Source organism: Stegodyphus dumicola, chromosome 2 (genome assembly GCF_044657685.1).
Source record: "Stegodyphus dumicola isolate Sdum_Otavi_A_Nest chromosome 2, ASM4465768v1".
Taxonomy (NCBI): domain Eukaryota; kingdom Metazoa; phylum Arthropoda; class Arachnida; order Araneae; family Eresidae; genus Stegodyphus; species Stegodyphus dumicola.
This window is the reverse complement of record NC_140769.1, coordinates 253,444,020-253,462,825: the sequence shown is the minus strand read 5'-3', so window position 1 is coordinate 253,462,825 and position 18,806 is coordinate 253,444,020. Positions and strand designations below refer to the sequence as shown.

The window sequence follows — 18,806 nt, the reverse complement described above, 5'->3', positions numbered from 1 at the left end:
GTATAAATAGTATTCTAAGTGAATGAGCTGCCTTCTATTAATTTTATTGTTTTACATTCGAGAAATATAGTTTTATATTATTCAAAAAATAGTTATAAGAAAGAAAGTTTTCAAGAAAAAGCTTATAACTGTGCAATAAATCATTAAATTTTGGGTAAGTGAAAAATTTCTGATTTTTTATTATTATTTGAGGCGGAAAGAAAAAAGTATTTCGCGAGGCTTAAATTTTCGCGATTACGACGGGCTCGCGAAAATTAAAGCCTCGCGAAAATAAGGGCCTTTACAGTAATTAAAAGGATAAGTGCTATCTTCACGAAATTTTACTTGTGTACTCCTCTAGGCCTAATTAGACTGCCTACCTTTTTTTTTAAATTTTTTTATTATTATTATTATTATTATTATTATCAAAACTTCGACTTTAAAATGCAGCATGGCGGAAAGGACTAAATAAGGAAACCCATCCCAGATACTCAATACATTTATTTACTATTGAGCTACGTAAATTTAATTTAGTTTGAAAGTAAAAACATTTTAATTGAGTAGAAAATAGAAGTAGAAACATGCATATTTTCTTTTTATATACTATTCCAGAGTATTAATAACGGGACATAGTACATTTTCAAATTACATTTCATTTTAAATAATTTACGTGCTTTTATTTTTCGAAATAATTTTAAACTGCGCGAGGAAATTTTCACGAGTTTTCATTAGTTACATTGGAAAGAAGTTTCCAGATAATTCGATTTTATTTGATTAACAATTTAAAAGTTAAGATCAAGGTTTCTTTTATTATTAATGTTAAAATCACGCATTATTTTTTTTATAAACACAGAAATTTCTTTTGAAATATGTACTAAAATAAAATATAACAGGCTTTTTAATTTTTCCAAGATAACTAACCAAAAATCATATTCGAAACAATGATGAATTGTTTAAAAATTTATTTCATATTAAACTAGTTTTTAATTTAATTCATTAATGCTTTTACTTCAAAATTCTGAGATGGGGAGTAGTTTTAAAAAAAGGATTTATTAATATTTTTAAGACATGCAACTAAATTATTTTAAAAGGTAAATTTGAATAATGATATAATTTTCGCCACATTTAAAACGTTTTTTGGCTTTGTTTATTGAACTGAATACTGCGAAGCACATGATGGTTACCTGTCTAAAGGAAAGGAATGATGTCTTCGAAGAGGAATTTTTAGGGGAAGTTTCATCTTATTTATGTTATGCATGAAGGGAATTCGAAAATAGCCATGGGCACAGCCTTGTTCGCTAGGGTCTGAACTACCTGTACTCAGTGGTTTTATTTAATCCGCCTTGGTGGGTTTTAAAAGTTTGTTAACTATAATAAAATAACTCGTTTAAATGAGTAATTATTAAAGTAACCCATTTAAATGAGGTAATGACAAAATTATAATTTAAAATACTCGGAAGAGTTTTCGCAAAGTTTAAAGTTACAAATTTTCAATTAAATTGACTGAAACAGAGTACACTTTTTTGTTATTTCAATCTAAAAAATCTTAACTATTTTATTCCTACGTTTAGAAAGGTCACAGAAAATGCTTATTTGTCAGTTCTGTATGAAACATAAAAATTGCTATCTAATCAGTCTCTAAGGAACATCCATCGGAACAAAAATTTTTGCCCACTCATTTCGAAAATGTCCCTCTTTTCGAAAAAAATGCTTCTTTTTTTAGCTTTTATCATAGACCGATTGTTGTGTAGTTTTGGCTTGAACTGTCTGGAAACATTGACCCTGTAGAATCATCTCGAAGATAGATGTCACGTTATATATACAAGTATCTTTTACAGAAAGTAATGTTCTCTGACACCCAAATTCCAATACTGCACTTGCCAAGTATTCCGCGAGTTTTTTGGAAAAAGAAATATGATTATGTGTTTAATAGAGCAACCAGGATATAAAATCGGAACTTTTTCTCTTTTGCTCTAGCATTCTCAGTATTTATCAGACTTGGATCCTCTTGGAGCAAAGCTGTCCATTTCTTGCCCAATGCTGAAAGACTTGGAGAAGGATGATGTGCATCCCAAACTAAAACACTGGCATCCGTTATCACGAAAGAAAATTTTATCACCCGCTCGAAGAATTATGGAAAAAGTAACGAAACATCGAAAGACTTAGAAAAATAAAACAATTTACCCATAGAAAAAAATTTAACATTCCAATTTTCACTGCAATTCCAATTGTCATTTGTATTCACTTGAAAACTTTTAAATGTTACTTTTGGCAGGTTTTTTAGAATGATGTTTTAATGGGATTGCATCAAAATAAATTTAAAAATTGATTGCACTTTTTACTTTTTGGACCATGCTCAAGACAATAGAATTGCAGTATTATTTAGAAATGAATTTCACAGTTTCATCGAATTTTATTTTCAAATCGAAATGCGGCACTATCTTTATTCTTGCATGCTAATTAAATTGCGTTCCATACTAAAGTAAATACTCCGTTTAAGCAAGTGGGAACAGGAGGAATTAAAATAACCAGTTTTCATTTTTGGGAAGTGAAGATGGATTTCTCTGATAAAAAGCAATTATTTTTGACAGAATTACACGTATAACTTATACGTATTCTGCATAATCTAAATTTCGTTTACTCCGAAACTGGCTCTAAAAACGCTGTATAACGCTACATTTTTTAGAAATTAGAATTTTCATAACAAAATGACACAAGCTGAAGAAAGGGGGGGAGCAAATTCAAGAAGTTTTTTTTAATCGTATGTTAATTACAAACCTATTACTATAATTAACAATAAAATACAATATCTACCTACGGTAAATTAAAAAAAAAAATTGGGTTGACGGTAAAGCATATGAATGCTGTTTGTCTTAGGAGGAATATTTTTGCAGAGGATTTCTTTAGAGAAATTAATTTGCATACAAGGTGCATATTGGAAAATCCATGAAAAATTTATGACTTTTAAAGTCTGATGATGACTTTTAAAAGTCAGTACATTCGTCGAGATCTGAGCTATGAGTTTTCAGCCTTCTTATTCGACTCGGACACTGATAGGTGCATAAACCTTAGTAACTGTGAACAAAACATTTTTTTTATAAATGTTAAACATTAGTGCTTAAGCCATTTCACAGGCTTTTCAATACTTTTCAACAGTGCCCTCATACCAAAGTGCAATACAATTATTTGAAAGTTCAAAAAACATAAACTGATTGGAGCCACACAAAATACAGTTTGGGAAATCCAGCACTCCAATTCTGTAGAGGTAGTCTCGCAAACAGTAATGTCCAATCCAGACGTCTAAATAAAGCCACAGCTATCTTTCTTGGAAGACTGGGAATTGTTATTTCTCCTCCCAAAATCCTCCGAATTGTTATTTCTCCTCCCAGAATCGTCCATCCTTGAATCCGTGAAGCGTATTTTTGGAATCTAAGAATATGACTGCCTTTACAAAAGATTGGCTACGAATCGACAGTTGTTGAATGGCCACCACAGCAATGGCTCCGATTTTCCCTATGAAAGGTAGGAAGACGGCCATTAGTAAGTAGAAACTAAAAAGCTCACTATACCTGCCATCCCCTCCAGGCTCTCTCTAACATAGAACCGTCAATCAAGCATCCACTCATTTTGAGAATATTTTTTTTTCCCAATGGCAAACACTTGCCTATAACGGCATTTGCCCATTCCTAAGGCCAGAAGTGGTAGCCAGTTTATTGTGGAGGCACTTAACATGTATGTATGTGAAGAACAAAATGTAATCGTTACATAACGATGGCCGTTACATTGATTATTTCATAGGAGGTTAAATAATCGATTTTCATTTTCGGGAAGTAAAGACGGATTTTTCTGATATAAAGCAATTATTTTTGACAGAATTACATGGCCATCGTTACCTCCTATGAAGGGACAGACAATTTTACATGCCTGCCTTCTCCGAGATTCGAACCCGAGCCCTTTGGTATAGTTAGCCAGACTTCCCTAACCATTATACCGCCAGGGCCGCATTTTGAAGATATCGAGCCCCAATAGTCTCCATTGCAATAAATCTTGATTATGAATCGCTCATTCCGTTTTTAACCACTCTTTGTACAAGATCAAGATTTATATTCAAATTAAAAAAAAAAGCCCAGGGACAAGGGGGAGGAGTTAAAGTTACATAATCTCGGCTCAATTCCAAGGTAAATTAACAGGGCGCAGCCCTCAGCCCACCCAACCAAGAAAACTTGGTCATATGACTTATCACAAGGGCCGGCCCATCTAACAACAAACGAGGGGCCAGAGACCCAGCCGTGCTCAAAAACTAACAAAGAGAAACAAACAAATAAAATATTAATCTATTAATCCCGGGAAACCAAAAGCCCCAGGAACCGAGTAACAAAAAAGTTAGAAAAAGGAAAACTAAACAAAATCATAAATACGACCAGTGAATTTCATGTCATCACTGGACCTTAAACATTCACACAAACGAACAAAATAAAATAATAAAGAACTGTTAGAAAATAAAAAATAAGACAACACATAACCAAGCAAATACAATACAAAAACACCATTCACACATAGATTCCTATGGCTTCTCTTGAGCTATTCACAATCTTCATAATTTGTCTAGAATATTCCACAAAGTTCTTATAATTTTTCTTGAAATCACTTCTATAATATTTTTGATATCTATCCCTTGCACTCCCGGTAATAATACAGTTCTCAAAGAATTGTCCTGCAATCCAAAACGTTTCAAATATGCAGGAAAGCGTCCATGTCCCGTAAGCATTTGATTAACATCTATATCTTTGTATAACTTCATTTTCTTTTCAATATTTATATTTTTCAGTAAACCACAATTTCTATTAGATTGTTCCCAATTATTTTTCCATTCGCTCAATATGTAATTATATAGTGTAGAGGTGGCCCTTCTTCTAGAGGGCCACATCTACTCCAAGGTATCAGATTCTCCCTAAGCACCCTGGATAAAGCCAATTTTAAGTTTCAAAATTTCTAGAAATTTCATAGTTCCTCCAAAACGATTTGTCGGACAAGCGCACAAGCTTCTGGCATATTGCACGAAAATATAATGATCTTAGTATTAAAAGTGCCATCTTAACATGTGGACTACGTTTTAATAATTTTTTTATTATTCAAAGAGAGAGCTGGTGTAGGTAACGGACTCCAGAAAACTACAAGAAATCATAGCTAAAGCGGCTTCTCGGTCAAATAGTGACCTTCGAAGGTCACTGTCAAATAAAGACGCCCAAATTAAGGCATCACATAGCTAAGGAACACCTTAGCTATGTGACTTACCTTTGCTTTAATGGATAAAGAAGGAAGTCATCCGAAATAATATTAAAGGTAGTTTTACTTTTTAAGGTGTACGTAGTTTCGGTTATTCGTGTGTTTATGTTGTACACTTGAAACAAACTTCTGAAAATATTTAAATATTACTTTAAATCTATACTACGGACTTCCTCTGTTATACATTTTGCTTGACAGCTGTAATCATAACACTAGTATGAAATAAAACCTTTCAAAAAATAATTGTGGTCAGAAATTGTTGAATTCTTTTCTGTTTGATTTCATACTATATTTCTATCTAAAAAAATATTCTTTTATGCTTAACAATGAAAACTTCGAAAATAGTTAAACTTAATGTTAAAAAAAACAGAGAACAATACTAATGCAGTTTGATAAAATTTATTATTAAATAATGTTAATTTTATAACATTTTATAATTATAGTACAAAGTCCGAAATTCAGACGTCCAACATCCGGAATCCACTGGATCACCAGCAACCTTTTTTCTTTTATACGCTTGTTTGTTTGATACTTTTTCATAATAAAACATGCGTAGATCGGGTTCCGATTCTTAATTTCATTTCGGAAATGACGTCAAACTGGCGAATCATTTATTATTTTGTGCTTGCATCACGGCGTGATTATCAACACAATCCAGCTTGAGAAATGACTCGTGAAGCAATATCTAAACAAATTAAAAAAAAAAAAAAAAAAAAAAAAAAAAAAAAATTCAATTCTTGAATCCCAAAGAACATGGTAACCTTTTACTATGATACATTACGCTTGGCAATGATTGCAGACTTCAGCTAACTCCGCTATGAAATTATTGAATGTGTTGACAAAAAAAAAAAAAAAAAAAAAAAAAAAAAAAAAATTATTGCTGTTTGATTTGAGAATAACTGATTTGTTATTCAAATAAATCCAGGATCAGTGTCAGAGCTGGTGTGGCCGCACAGGGTGGCAGAATTTAGGGGAGACAAAATTTTTAAAATTTAGATAAGCGCGAAGCAACAAAACTAAGAAATGGCAAAATCTTTAGATTTGGATGATGCACTGGGATGCAAAATGTTTAGCATTTAGGGAGGTGATCGGCAGCAGAATATCATGAGAGACTGCACCATGCAGCAAAATGCCTAGCAAATAGGCCTTATATGTAGGAATTTAATTATTCGGCGCTCAGATAAGCCTTAAGCATGTGCAGGAACCAGGCGCAAGTATAATTCGAGCTAAACTTTGTGCGATAGCAGCAAAACAAAATTTAACGGAAGATGTCTTCAGTCGCCAATTTCACGATACATCGCCAATAGTGTAAAGCGGACATTAATTAAGCTTTATGATGAAAGCTGCGAATTTGAAGGTGTATAAAAAGCAAAGTTTTCCAATTAATGGAATTTTATACCAAAATGAGTCTTATAGCTTGTTCGGAAAATTTTCGGAGAAAGCAGTGGAAAACTAAGTTACCTGATTTCGTTAGTGTTAATACCCCTATTACGTATTTAAATGCTGCCAAAAGCATTCTTGTTAATGAACTGTACCAAAGTGGCAGTCTTACTGCAAAGCTATTCTGGTAATAGTACTATCTGGTAAACATTTACAAATGACTGCTGCCTATTAGCAATAGTTAGTCGAAGTTTAGCAACAAGGACTCTTGCGCTGTTTAAAATAACGGGTCCTAACAATAAACAAGTACATTTTCTACTTTTGATCTTAAAAGTCCTTCTCTTGACACATTTATCTGGCTTTCACCACACAAAACTTAATACTGATCTTAACATATGTCAATGTCTGTAAAAAAGGAATTTCTTTGTTAATAAAGGTATTAAAATTAATAATTTATGATTAATCTTATATATCTGAATGCACAATATTCTAATTTCATGAAGTTTTCTGAATTTGGTCTCACTGTTGAAATTACTGAAGATGAGAAATTCTTTTGCACGTTCTATATACATGCAGTTTTTTTGTAAAGAAATAATTTTAAACCTGAAAATTCAGGGCTGAAAGAAAATTTATGGAGGAAGAAACTGATTACATAAAGGAAAAGGAGATATTTTTGCAAGAATATTGTTATGAAATGCCCAGCTGCGCTGACAGCTTCCCTGCAAAGCGGGATTAGGATTGCCAGAAAGTGCCAGCAATTGATTTATACTTTATTAGGATTCGAAACCAGTTGCACAAAATAAAGTAGGAAAAAAAGGAATTGTCTAATGGTAACACACAATGAAACAGAAACAAAATTTCATTTCAAATTTTTATTTCAATTGCTTAGTTTATCTTATGTGTATTTAACAGTGACCAACTATTTACACTTGTAACTGCTTTTCCATCACATACAAGCAGCCAGCAATAAGAATACAGCATGTTTCTCCAGACTAATGCAACAGAAACCCAGAATCAAAATTTTACTAAACAATGCATACAGTAATTTTCAAAAAATACACTTTCCTAAAATTATTGATTTTTAAAATCAGATCTATTTTAGAAGGACTACTGTTATGAAACTCTCCCCCCCCCAAAAAAAAGGACAAAAAGGGAAAGGACATGTTGAATTTTTATAATCACCTAATATAAATTTTACATCAATCTAGTCTGTCTTAAATTCTGCAGCAGATTTGTTATTCTAATCATGAATATCAGAAATAGACAATTTTGAAGTTTTTTTATCAGTAATAGATAATTTCAATTAAAATTTTTTTTTCCAAATTCAATTAAAATCTATTAATTTAATTATGATTTTAATTCTAATCGTGTTTTTCTGAAAGCATTTAAAGCCTTATTTTATATTTTCCCCTTTCATTTACATTTTGTTCTTTACATACTGTAAATGCATCTAGTTACAGTATCCACAGAGTTACAGTTCTGCTTTAATACTTTGTAAACATTTACAGATTTGGTAAATTTGTCAAATTTGCTGCTGAAATATCTCTTTCTGCAATGTTAATGATTAAAACAATTTCTAGATTATTACATACACAAAGATATATTTATTATTTACAAATGAAAATTTACTTAGATATAAGCTGTGAAAATATGAAAAATACATAAAAGAATATAAAAACAAACTGAAAAAACACTTTTCGAATTAAAAAAAAAAAAAAAAATAGTCTTGACCGTTAATTTTGTTCAATAGTGGCAGCATTAACAATGGACATAGATGTTTGTAAAGAGAAATAATTGTTTTCTGGCATCATCTACTCTTTCAGTACTAAAAGGCTGATAGTAGTTAGTGTTATCAACTTGATGTATTGTGAGTGGTATCTTAGAAACATGTCCAGAGCAGTTTGTATGATCACATGCTATCATGGATGATCATGAAGCTAGACATATTGGAACGGATGCTAACATTCTCAAATTGAGTGGGTTATGATCAATCAACTCTAATTTAACTAACATCATGCCTATCAAGTTAAAAGTTTTAATTAGTCCCTTTATTGTAAATCTCTTCTGCATTTTGAATCCATTTTAAATGTAAATAAACAACAAATGCTAAAAATGATAAACAGAATAAATATTGTTTGAATACAAAGAAATAGATAAGAAAAGGAGGCATTGTTTATGGTGCTATTTATAATTAGTAAGTTTCAATTCGAATGTTATGGCCTTTTCGTTGATGAATGTAAGGTATTTCATTATTTAATACATGCTTTTATGGCAAAATAGCAAAGAATACTTTTATGTTCTTTTTCAGTTTTGGTTAATATATACCAGTTGTTAGAATTTTCTTTCTTTTATTTAAGACATGAAGTTTGGCAGAACATGGCAGAATAATTTTGTTAACAGAACTAGACATGTTCTGAATTTTCTTAAAATTTGGAGTGTTGTTTGAGTATAATGTTAGCCATACCCCCCCCCCCAAAGCAAAACAGGGCTAAAACCAGCATGCAGCTTATACATGTGAATGGAAAAAATATAAGAAAGGCTACAGTACTAAATTACTTCAATATATTATGAACTGCTATCAACATCATAGAACGAAGTCATTAAAGGTACATTTTTGGGAGCATTTAATGCGAATGCAAAAATATTTACACAAGAAAGAACTTATAACTGAGAAAACAGCATGGTTTATAACAATAAAATCATATCTTATATGGAAAAATTTAATATATGCATACTCAAAAACATGATTCATATTTAACCTTGCTCACTGCTTAGTTCTAAAAATAAAGGATTTCTGGTACAAGAATGAGCTGTGATGCTCATTTTAAACATGACATGCTGAAGAAAAATGCCATGACAGCAGCAGAACAATATTTTGGTGTAAGTGACATATATTTATCATATAAGAAAACAGACGGAAAAACTTGCTAAAAAATGGCAAAAGAAAGGTCTTTTGGGAGAAAACAGCTAAATATCCGCAACTGGAAATGGAATTTGGTCCTTTGTAAATGTTAAATGTAACGGCTATTTTGTAACCATACAGGAGACATTTATGCAGAAGCATCAAGAACAAAGACAAGCTGTGAAGCCTCTTGAGCTAGTCACACATTTTATGCATAGGAATAATTCTTCATGCCACATGACAAAGGCTGCACATCTGTCTGATTTTAACGATAGAAATAATAAAACTAGATGCAATGGTGAAAAAAAAAATTAACATGGAATATGTAATGCCTAGAAAGTACTCAGATTAACACAAAAGAATAATGAATCTGATGCCATGATAACTACAGTTCTTGTGAATATAAGAGCATACTCTAAATGCAGGTTGTAAAACTATAAATTGTCCCACTGATATCAGTTACTCTAAACTGTATATTACTTAATAATTTTGAGATACTATATAATACTTAGCAATTTTTAGATGTAATTAATGCAAATATTAAAATTATTTCAGCAATTTTATGGACATAGTCTTATTTTCACGTATGTGTAGAAATAATGAGCTCATACGAGAAATGCACAAAATCTCTTTCAAAAACTTTTTGCTGCTTTCATCTAGGTAGAATAAAAATAATAATAATAATAAAAAAAAAAAACTTAATTGGGAGGGGGAATCAATAACACCACTTGTACAGGAGAATACTCATACCCTTTAAAACTACACAAAAATAAAGGCTAATACATGTAAGAATAGAATACTGCAGTCCAAGCTCTGAGATATACTAACCTAGCATGATAAACATTCATAACATCAAAAGGAATTTTCTAAGATGAAAGATAATGATTGCTTTAATGTTCTGATACAATTAACAGCTAGTTAATTATTTGGTTTTACAATATTAAAAAAATTGTAATCCTTAAACTTTGGTACTCAACAGTACATATAAGTATAAAGCAAACTCCTAATATTTCCTTATACATTATTTTGGGTTTCCATTGCATTTATTTATCCAGCAACTGGAGTTAAATACAGTAAAAGAAAATCACATTACTCTTTTTAAACTCTTGGCATACAAATATTTGGAAGCAACAAATACTTCATTAGAATATGAATGTTAAGCAGTAGTATTTGAGCACTTTGAAGGTGAACATTTTATAGACATCTTTGTTCAATTGTATTACTAGAAATTCAAAGAACTTAGTATTCTATAAATCAACTCTGCAGACAGTTTTACACAATAGCATTCTCTTTAAAATTCGGATACTTGTGTATTTAGTTCATTCATAAATTAAATATATAAAATTCATAATTAAAATATTTTAAATTAAAAATGACTTCAAATAAAATTATAAAAATGCACTGTAAATACAAATTTAAAACAGAAAAGTAAATTTAAATATACAAGATAATATATATTTATATATATATATCTCAATCAAAATTAATAAATACAATATACATATAGATATTTATATATTTACGAACATAAACAAAGCAACAAGAGCTTATCAACTGAACAGCAATGAAAAGAATTTCTTTCATCTGTTAAAAAAAATGATAAGAAATTCAAAGAACTTATGAAAAAAATGAAAGTGTACAGAAGATTGATGACGAATATATAATAATGTACAAAGCTACAAGTGCAATAATATAGAGCACAGTGACTAGTACCTTTGGTATTTCCAGTTACACTTTTTGGTCATGTATACTGTAGCATACAGTGGTTTTATCTTTCTAAATAATAAAAACAATTGTTCAGAAATGGTAACATTTCAAGATCTTAATTTATAATTTATATACACTTTATAATTAAACACAAAATAATTATATACAATTCTAAAATAATATATATGTGTGTGTGTGTGAATATATATGAATATTTTTACTTTAATCATACTTCAAATACCTAAAAAAAAAAAAAAAAACACACTTCTCAAAAGATCTATGAAAATGTCAGAACTCAAAAAAAAGTATTTTTGTGTTGTGGAGAACAGAATCATCAGTCTTACAAAGAAATATACAAAATTACATCAACAAATGCACTTTTGTTTAACACAACATTCAGGGATGATGGGGGAGGGAAAAAAACAAACACAAATATTTCTGTTGTTCTCCCAGAAGCATTTTCCTAGCCTGGTCATTTTTTTCTTAAACTGACATACAATTAATTTCAATTTTTTTTTTTTTTTTTTTTTTGCTTCAATGAAAATGATATATCAGCATTATAAACATTATTTTAGTAAATGCAAGGACATATAATTTATTAAGCATCAAAGAAGAGCAAGTAAAACAATATTTTGCTTTCCCCCCATTCTGGAAATGATAAACAAATGATATAAAACTAAAGCACTGCACTATATGCATAAAAATCAAATGTTTAAATGTATGGATACAATTTTTTTATAAATGCTAATACACTAAATTTTGAAACGTACTATTAAGATAAATAAGATATTTGATTTACACCTCAAAATGAATTGTTAAAGAATCTTTACTTTTGGAATCTTTTTAAGGAGAAAGACTTCAAATTCTGAATGAATGAAAGAATTTGAATTAAAATACTTTATGATATGAAAAAAATTTCAATTAAAATATTTTATGTAATAATTTCGGAATTTTAACATTCAAATTTTGATAATACCATACTTTCATTTTGAAGAGAAATATATATATATATATAAATCTCTTAAGATATATTTTGATAAATGATGTTAAAAAACAGGCATACAAAGTCATGAAATACCACTCAGAAATTAAAAATCTTTTAAGCAATAATATTTTCAATTATTGCTTAAAAGTACAATAATATTTTCTGCCATATGCTATTAAATTTCACATTAGGAAATTTAACAATTTTTATCTACCATGTATATGTATGTGGTATTATAATATTCTGAAACTGAATGTAGTTTGGAAGCTAGTTGTAAACATAGTTTTTTTTTTTCCCTTTTCCTTTCTCTATTTTTTTTTTTAAGTGGCCTATTTATAATCAAAAAATTTCACTGTGACAAAAGATTAACAGATGTGCACATATGTATACAATATAAAGTCATAAAATAAAACGGCTAAAGCATTTTTTTTGATTATAAAAATATTGACCAAACAGAATTATTTTCAAACAAACTTTTCAAATAATAAGTTGTTAAAGCTATATCATAAATTTGCTTTGAAATACTTTTAATTACTGCTTCTTTTCTCTACAATTTTATCTTCTTTGTTTTATAGAATTCAAAAAATTTAAATCATTACCACAGGTACTTATTTTGTCATTTATAAATTATTTTTAAGAACAGTAAAGTAAGATAATAACAAACAACATATATCTCAGATTTTGGGATACAGCAACTTCAAAAAGCATCTGGAACACACTATAACTGATTACAACTGTTATATTTCTCAGTTAAGGTGATTATGGAAAAGCAAAGAATATTTATTAAGCACATTATTATAATTTATTTTTTACTTATTGTTATTTATTATGCACATTATTTATTTTTTACTAGGGAAAAAATAGACGTGTCTAATCATTTACTTAATCACATGCATTTATGCTGCATCTTTACTAGAGATATTCTTTAGGAATCAAATTAAAGACATAACATATTTGAAAGAGAATCACTTTTTAAAAAGGCAAAATATTCCTGTATTTAAATTACTAAGTATAATAACAATTACACAATAACATTATTTATTCACTAGGGTTCATTCTAAGACATTTCTGTTTCCCAAAATACATTGCTCTTTTTGTTTAAAATGGAATATTGTAAAAGGGTACTCAAAATTTAAGACGTTTCCTTACTTTATAAGAGGATATTTTTGTTATAGTATCAAGTGAAGAGAATTCATGTAGAAATTAGCAAAATATGTAAAATGTTCTTAATACATTTTCCCTTTTATTTATTCAGGAATATCTGCAGGATACAAATACAGCCAATGAAACATAGTCCTCATATCTTTTGCTTATGAGCCAAAAGAATGCTGAAAATTTAAAATGCAAATTAATAAGAGATAAAACCCACACCAAGAGAGAATAGGTTAATATGGTTAAACAGAATAGTGAAAGCATCTGATATTGTCTTCCACAATAATCCAACTATAAGTACAATATGATGCACATGCATGATTTGTACCAAGGTTCAGTGCTCATGCTTTGATCAAAAGTACAATACTGATCCCCCTTTTTTTTTCATAAAAACAGTACAGTATTTCTTCATTGCTCAATTCCCTTTCAGTATTAGACTAAATATTGGAATCTTCATATACATATATAATGACAAACAGAGAAAGGAAAGAATACACAGTAAATACAATGCAGCATGTAGTGCATTTATTCTATGCTGGCAATGTTATACTGTATGTAATTTGTTAATTTAATTTTACAGCATTTATTTAAGTTATATCACTATCACATATATTTGTTCACAATCATCTGCCATTTTACTTGTATGTAGTAGCAATTTAAACATACTACTTGCAAATGCCAATGCATACTGAATGATTACATTTTATTTCATTAAATATAGCCTTCTACCTAAGATACTCTTTGCTAATCAACACTACATTTGCATTCACTAATGCAATAAATCTTGAACAAATAAAAAGTCAATTTTAGGATTTATTTGAAAACGAGTGCATAATCAAGTATTGCACTCAAAAATTAACTGAATATCAGGATATACTTATGTAATCACATGCACTCTATTTGTTTTATTCTTAGCTTTAATAATTAAATTTGACTTAAATTTTTACAGGTTTTAATTTAATTAAGTAAGATTTTGGTTTATATAAAAGTAAGTTACATTTTGGCTAATTACATAATATTTAAGCCCTAGACTTTGGATAAAAATATGCATTTTACTTAACTAAAAATTCTGATAGGAATATATTTTGAAAACTGGAAAACCTAATAAAAATTACTGTGCAAATTTAATTTTAATTTTATAATAATCCTAACAAACTTGAAACAGCAATTTTAGAATGAACCCAGCATTCATACAACCTTTTCCAAAGCTCTAAGAATCATACCTTCCACTTGCTATACATTATTTAACATTTAAAATTAAAACTGAGTTTGCAGAAATCATCAGGTTACTTTATGTTAACTTCAAATACTAGGCATTTTGTAAGTAATAAAAGGAATATCTAAAAATCCAGGTATCTTCATATCTCAAGATAAAAATCTTACATGTATCATATCACTGTTTACTGATAACATCGTAATATCTTCTTGTTTTCCCTCATTATATATTTAAAAACAAGCAATCTGGAACTGATTAAAAAAGAAGGTATTATTGAGTTTCACATGAGAAAATATTTCTTTTCTTCTTCACCAATATTTAAAGAGGTTATTTATGGCAGAAGATAGACAAATTATTTGACCAAGTCTCAATCGCAATGTTAAGACATCCTTTTGGATAACCATCATACCTTTCAGTAAGACAACAAGATACAAATATATGCTTGATTATCATCTCTATAATCAACTATCAATTTGTTGTCTTACAAATAATAAATAAAGCTACTATTTAATATATTTACAAAACCATAATTTGGTTAAACTACTGAAGTCGTTCATGCAAAAAAAGTAATAGCTCTTAAAATAATCTGATAAAGAGAAAAGACATTCATTATATTTGCTTGGCAATAATTCAACTTTTTAAAATTATACTCCATAGTTTTCTCACCAAAACAGTTTATTTACAATCATTCTTAGACTATTGCCGAAATGGGCAAAGTTACAGAAGCTTTACAAATCATTCAGATCACTGTGATTCAATACAGTTAAAACATTCTAAAATTGCTTTCAAGCAATGGATATTTTACTTTCTTGTCAAAGCAATAAATTTAATTTTCAGAACCAGTAACTGAGAACATATGCAAAAGTACATACAAATTATTGCAGAAATCATTTCAAAAGCTATTAGATGCCATATGCAGAATATATTATTTTAAAAATTCATTTTTATTAAGATGAACTGAAATAACTATGAGAGAAACATTTATATTTTATAAGCCACATATTTTTATAATAGTAATTATCAAAATTGAAAATACTTGTTACGCATTTATATTAAGAATATACAATAGATAAAAGGATAATTTTGCAAAGCTTCAAATCTCAACAATATTTGAAATTTACTTTATCTTTCTAAAATTAGATTTACATTGGCATTAAGAAAACATTATTTTTAATAGAAGAATTTTATCTTCATCGAATAATATAAGAATACTGCAGTAATGTTTAGCAAGATATATTGGTAAATTACAAGGGGAAAAAAAACTTCACACCAGAGAAAAATAAAATTGTTACATGAATTTAATTTTTCTTATTCCAAACAACTCTTTTCCCCTGTGACATGAAAGACGATATGAAAAGAATAACCTGAGTACTGATGGTAATTATGCCTTTTCCTTAATTTTTATCATAATTTTTCAAAATTTAGATTATAGAATGACAGAAAAATTCTGTTTAAAAACTCTGTTGAAATTAAACTTTTCAAAACTACATTCATGCAAAATTAACTGAAAGTAGAGATATACCTGATACATGGGAGATTCAGTTTATGCAAACGGAAGCAGTAAAGCTTGAATTTTTACTGAAATAAAAAAATTCCTTTCTGGTAAAAAGAAGATTTAAAATTATATTCTTATTGTTAACGCCTTTTGAGATATTTTAATAATTTCTGAACTGTGACTTAATAACACTTTTGTAACAAAGCTTAAAAAGCAAAAGTATGTGAAGTGATCATCCTTTCACTGAAATTCAGGATTTAGAATTTACAATGAATATAATAAGTAAAAATACAGTTTTAAATATATAATAATAGATGGTTACTTAGTTTAGCAAAACTGCAAAATTTCTATAAAAATGGTGATGAAGAAAATTCCTGGTAAAAACAAAATAGACTCAATTTCCATTGTAAATGAAAATAATAATAATAATGGGTAGCTATGCTATTTTTCTCTCTGTAAAGTTCTTCATGCAGAAGTATGCTTCAAAATGCGTAATTACAATACAATAGCTCAAAATATGATTTCTGCAGAGTGCTTTAGAGCATGGGATCCAATTTTTGTTTAAAACTGAGCACGACTTTTGCATAAATACTCTCTTGCTATACAACAGTACATTCTTGCAAAAGTAGCCTGGGAAGAAAAATTAGTTTAAAAATGAGTATAAGTTTAAAATCAATAACAAAATGAGAAAATTAAAAATGTGTTCATTAAATATTTAAATTAATAGTGAATACTGAAATCATATTACAGTTATATAACAATTATGAAATTGTTGGCTTACATATAAAATATATCACTTTTTCTTTACATACGAGATCACAAGATAAAGAGCTATTGAGCATATTCCACAAGGAATGTTTGTAATTTTTTTAAGTTTATTACTCAGCCTAGAACATTAATTTTAAATACTGCTCATAAACATCTTCATAGAAGACTGAAGCCCAAAAGGACAATAGCCAATGATTGCAACATCACAAAAATTAACATAATACTCATTCACCATTCAAGTATGTACAAATGCACACACAGTAATATAACAGAAATTTGTTACATGAATTTCTAAGCAAGAATGTTTTGAGGGATGTTAGAAAACTGACTCAGCAGATCGTGACAAATGAATGGGATGCGACGGACTCCTTGCCAGCCGTTTCTTTGGAAGCTTAGGAAGGCATGAAAGCATCATGAGGATCTTGCTAAACTCAGGACGTTCAGTATCTTTGTAAGCCCAGCATGTCATTAAGATATCCTTTAAATAAGAAATGCTATAAATACAACATGAAGTTTCATAGTATAACTACCGATCTAGGACTCAAAACTAACGTCTCATCAAATATTAAAAATGCAAATTTCATCTATGAAAAATATAAAAATAAAAAAGTAAGCTTGTTATAAGAATAATAATATTTCTCTTCAAATGATATAGAAAAATAATATAATAGTAAGTACCAGGCTTTAATAAAAACCATACTAACGTCTGTTACTTTTCAAAATTTTCATTTATGACTAAAAACCATTAATTTAACCAAAATGACAAAATCCATTTTTCTAATTTACTAGGTATAAAAAGTTAAAAAAGTTACCTCTCAAACATTCAGTAATGCATGGTGCATCACGCTTTTTTTGGGAGAGGGGGGAGTAGAAAACCAACAATTGGTTAACTTTAAAAATGACTAGTTCACAATAAACAATTTTGTTCTGCTCCTCTCTCTCTTAAAAAGAAAACCACGGCTTCCTCATATGACCTATTAAATTATGGACACTTTTTGCAGCACTTCATTTAAACTTATTTCCTCAAATTATTCTTGAAAATGACATTAAAAATTGAAAATTTTGAAATTATATACTCCAGTCAATTTATGTCATAGGGAAATCAAACTTCTCGAATTTTTAATTTTTCATAATGAGTATAAATCTTTCCCCAAAAAAGTGTAGAAATTGGGAGCCCACAAAGTTAAAATTTTGTTATTTGTCCAACATTATTATTATTTTTTTTAAATCTGACATTGCCAAAACATTAATACTTTTGTTATTTAAAACACTTCTGTGGAAGTGTATGACTATGACCAAGGATTATGAAAATAAAGACTGAATAAGACTGAATAGGCCAGGAAAGGTGGTTGGGTGTATATCTATACAGTGTCGACAAACTTTCAGGAGAGATGAGTACACCTAGATGATGAGAAATCACATAGGAATGCATGGCCGGAAATGCTTCAGTGGTGCCGTAGTGACGACACAAGAGTCAAGAAAGAAAGGACGCGAACGGGGTGAAAAAACATGTTTATTATTCGAGTTAAAAAAAAAAAAAAAGGACAACAATCATCATCAAAGAATGCATTTGAAATGACGACCCGGACTATGATGCAGGAAACGCGTGTCATACATCTTCCATTCATGATGCAGATATGTGAGGCCTGCATCATGGTTCGGAGTCGTAATTTCGAACACCTTCTTTAATGATGATCGTTGTTTGTTATTGTTATTACCTGTAGGTTTCTGCTGTACTAAACATAATAAAACATGTTTTGTCTCACTGCTTGAGTCCTTCCTTTTTTGCTTTTTGTGTCATCACTATCGTACCGGAAAGTGTTTCTGACCATGCATTGTTATGTGATTTCCTATTGTCTAGTGATACTCTATCTCTTCTGAACTTTGTCAATGCTGTATTGATACACTCTTTATATAAAATTTAGTATTGCTGATT

The 18,806-nt window shown here is 29.3% G+C and overlaps 2 protein-coding genes across 7 annotated transcripts in view; one reads left to right on the top strand and one right to left on the bottom strand.

Annotated features, from left to right (window-relative positions):
- Positions 1–7,796, top strand: part of LOC118200171 (rab effector Noc2-like) — a 95,725-nt gene extending 87,929 nt beyond the window's left edge. For 5 of the 6 annotated variants that reach the window (XM_085812045.1, XM_085812042.1, XM_085812040.1 and 2 more), the window contains one exon: positions 1,957–7,796. In XM_085812045.1, coding sequence (XP_085668171.1) covers positions 1,957–2,042 — 86 coding nt within the window. In that variant the 3' untranslated portion in view covers positions 2,043–7,796. The remainder of the gene's footprint in view (positions 1–1,956) is intronic. The other variant, XM_085812044.1, reaches the window with a different exon arrangement.
- LOC118198081 (kinase suppressor of Ras 2-like) overlaps positions 7,503–18,806 on the bottom strand; it is an 87,438-nt gene continuing 76,134 nt past the window's right edge. Inside the window, exon 19 of the mRNA XM_085812039.1 lies at positions 7,503–17,348. Coding sequence (XP_085668165.1) covers positions 17,187–17,348 — 162 coding nt within the window. The 3' untranslated portion in view covers positions 7,503–17,186. The remainder of the gene's footprint in view (positions 17,349–18,806) is intronic.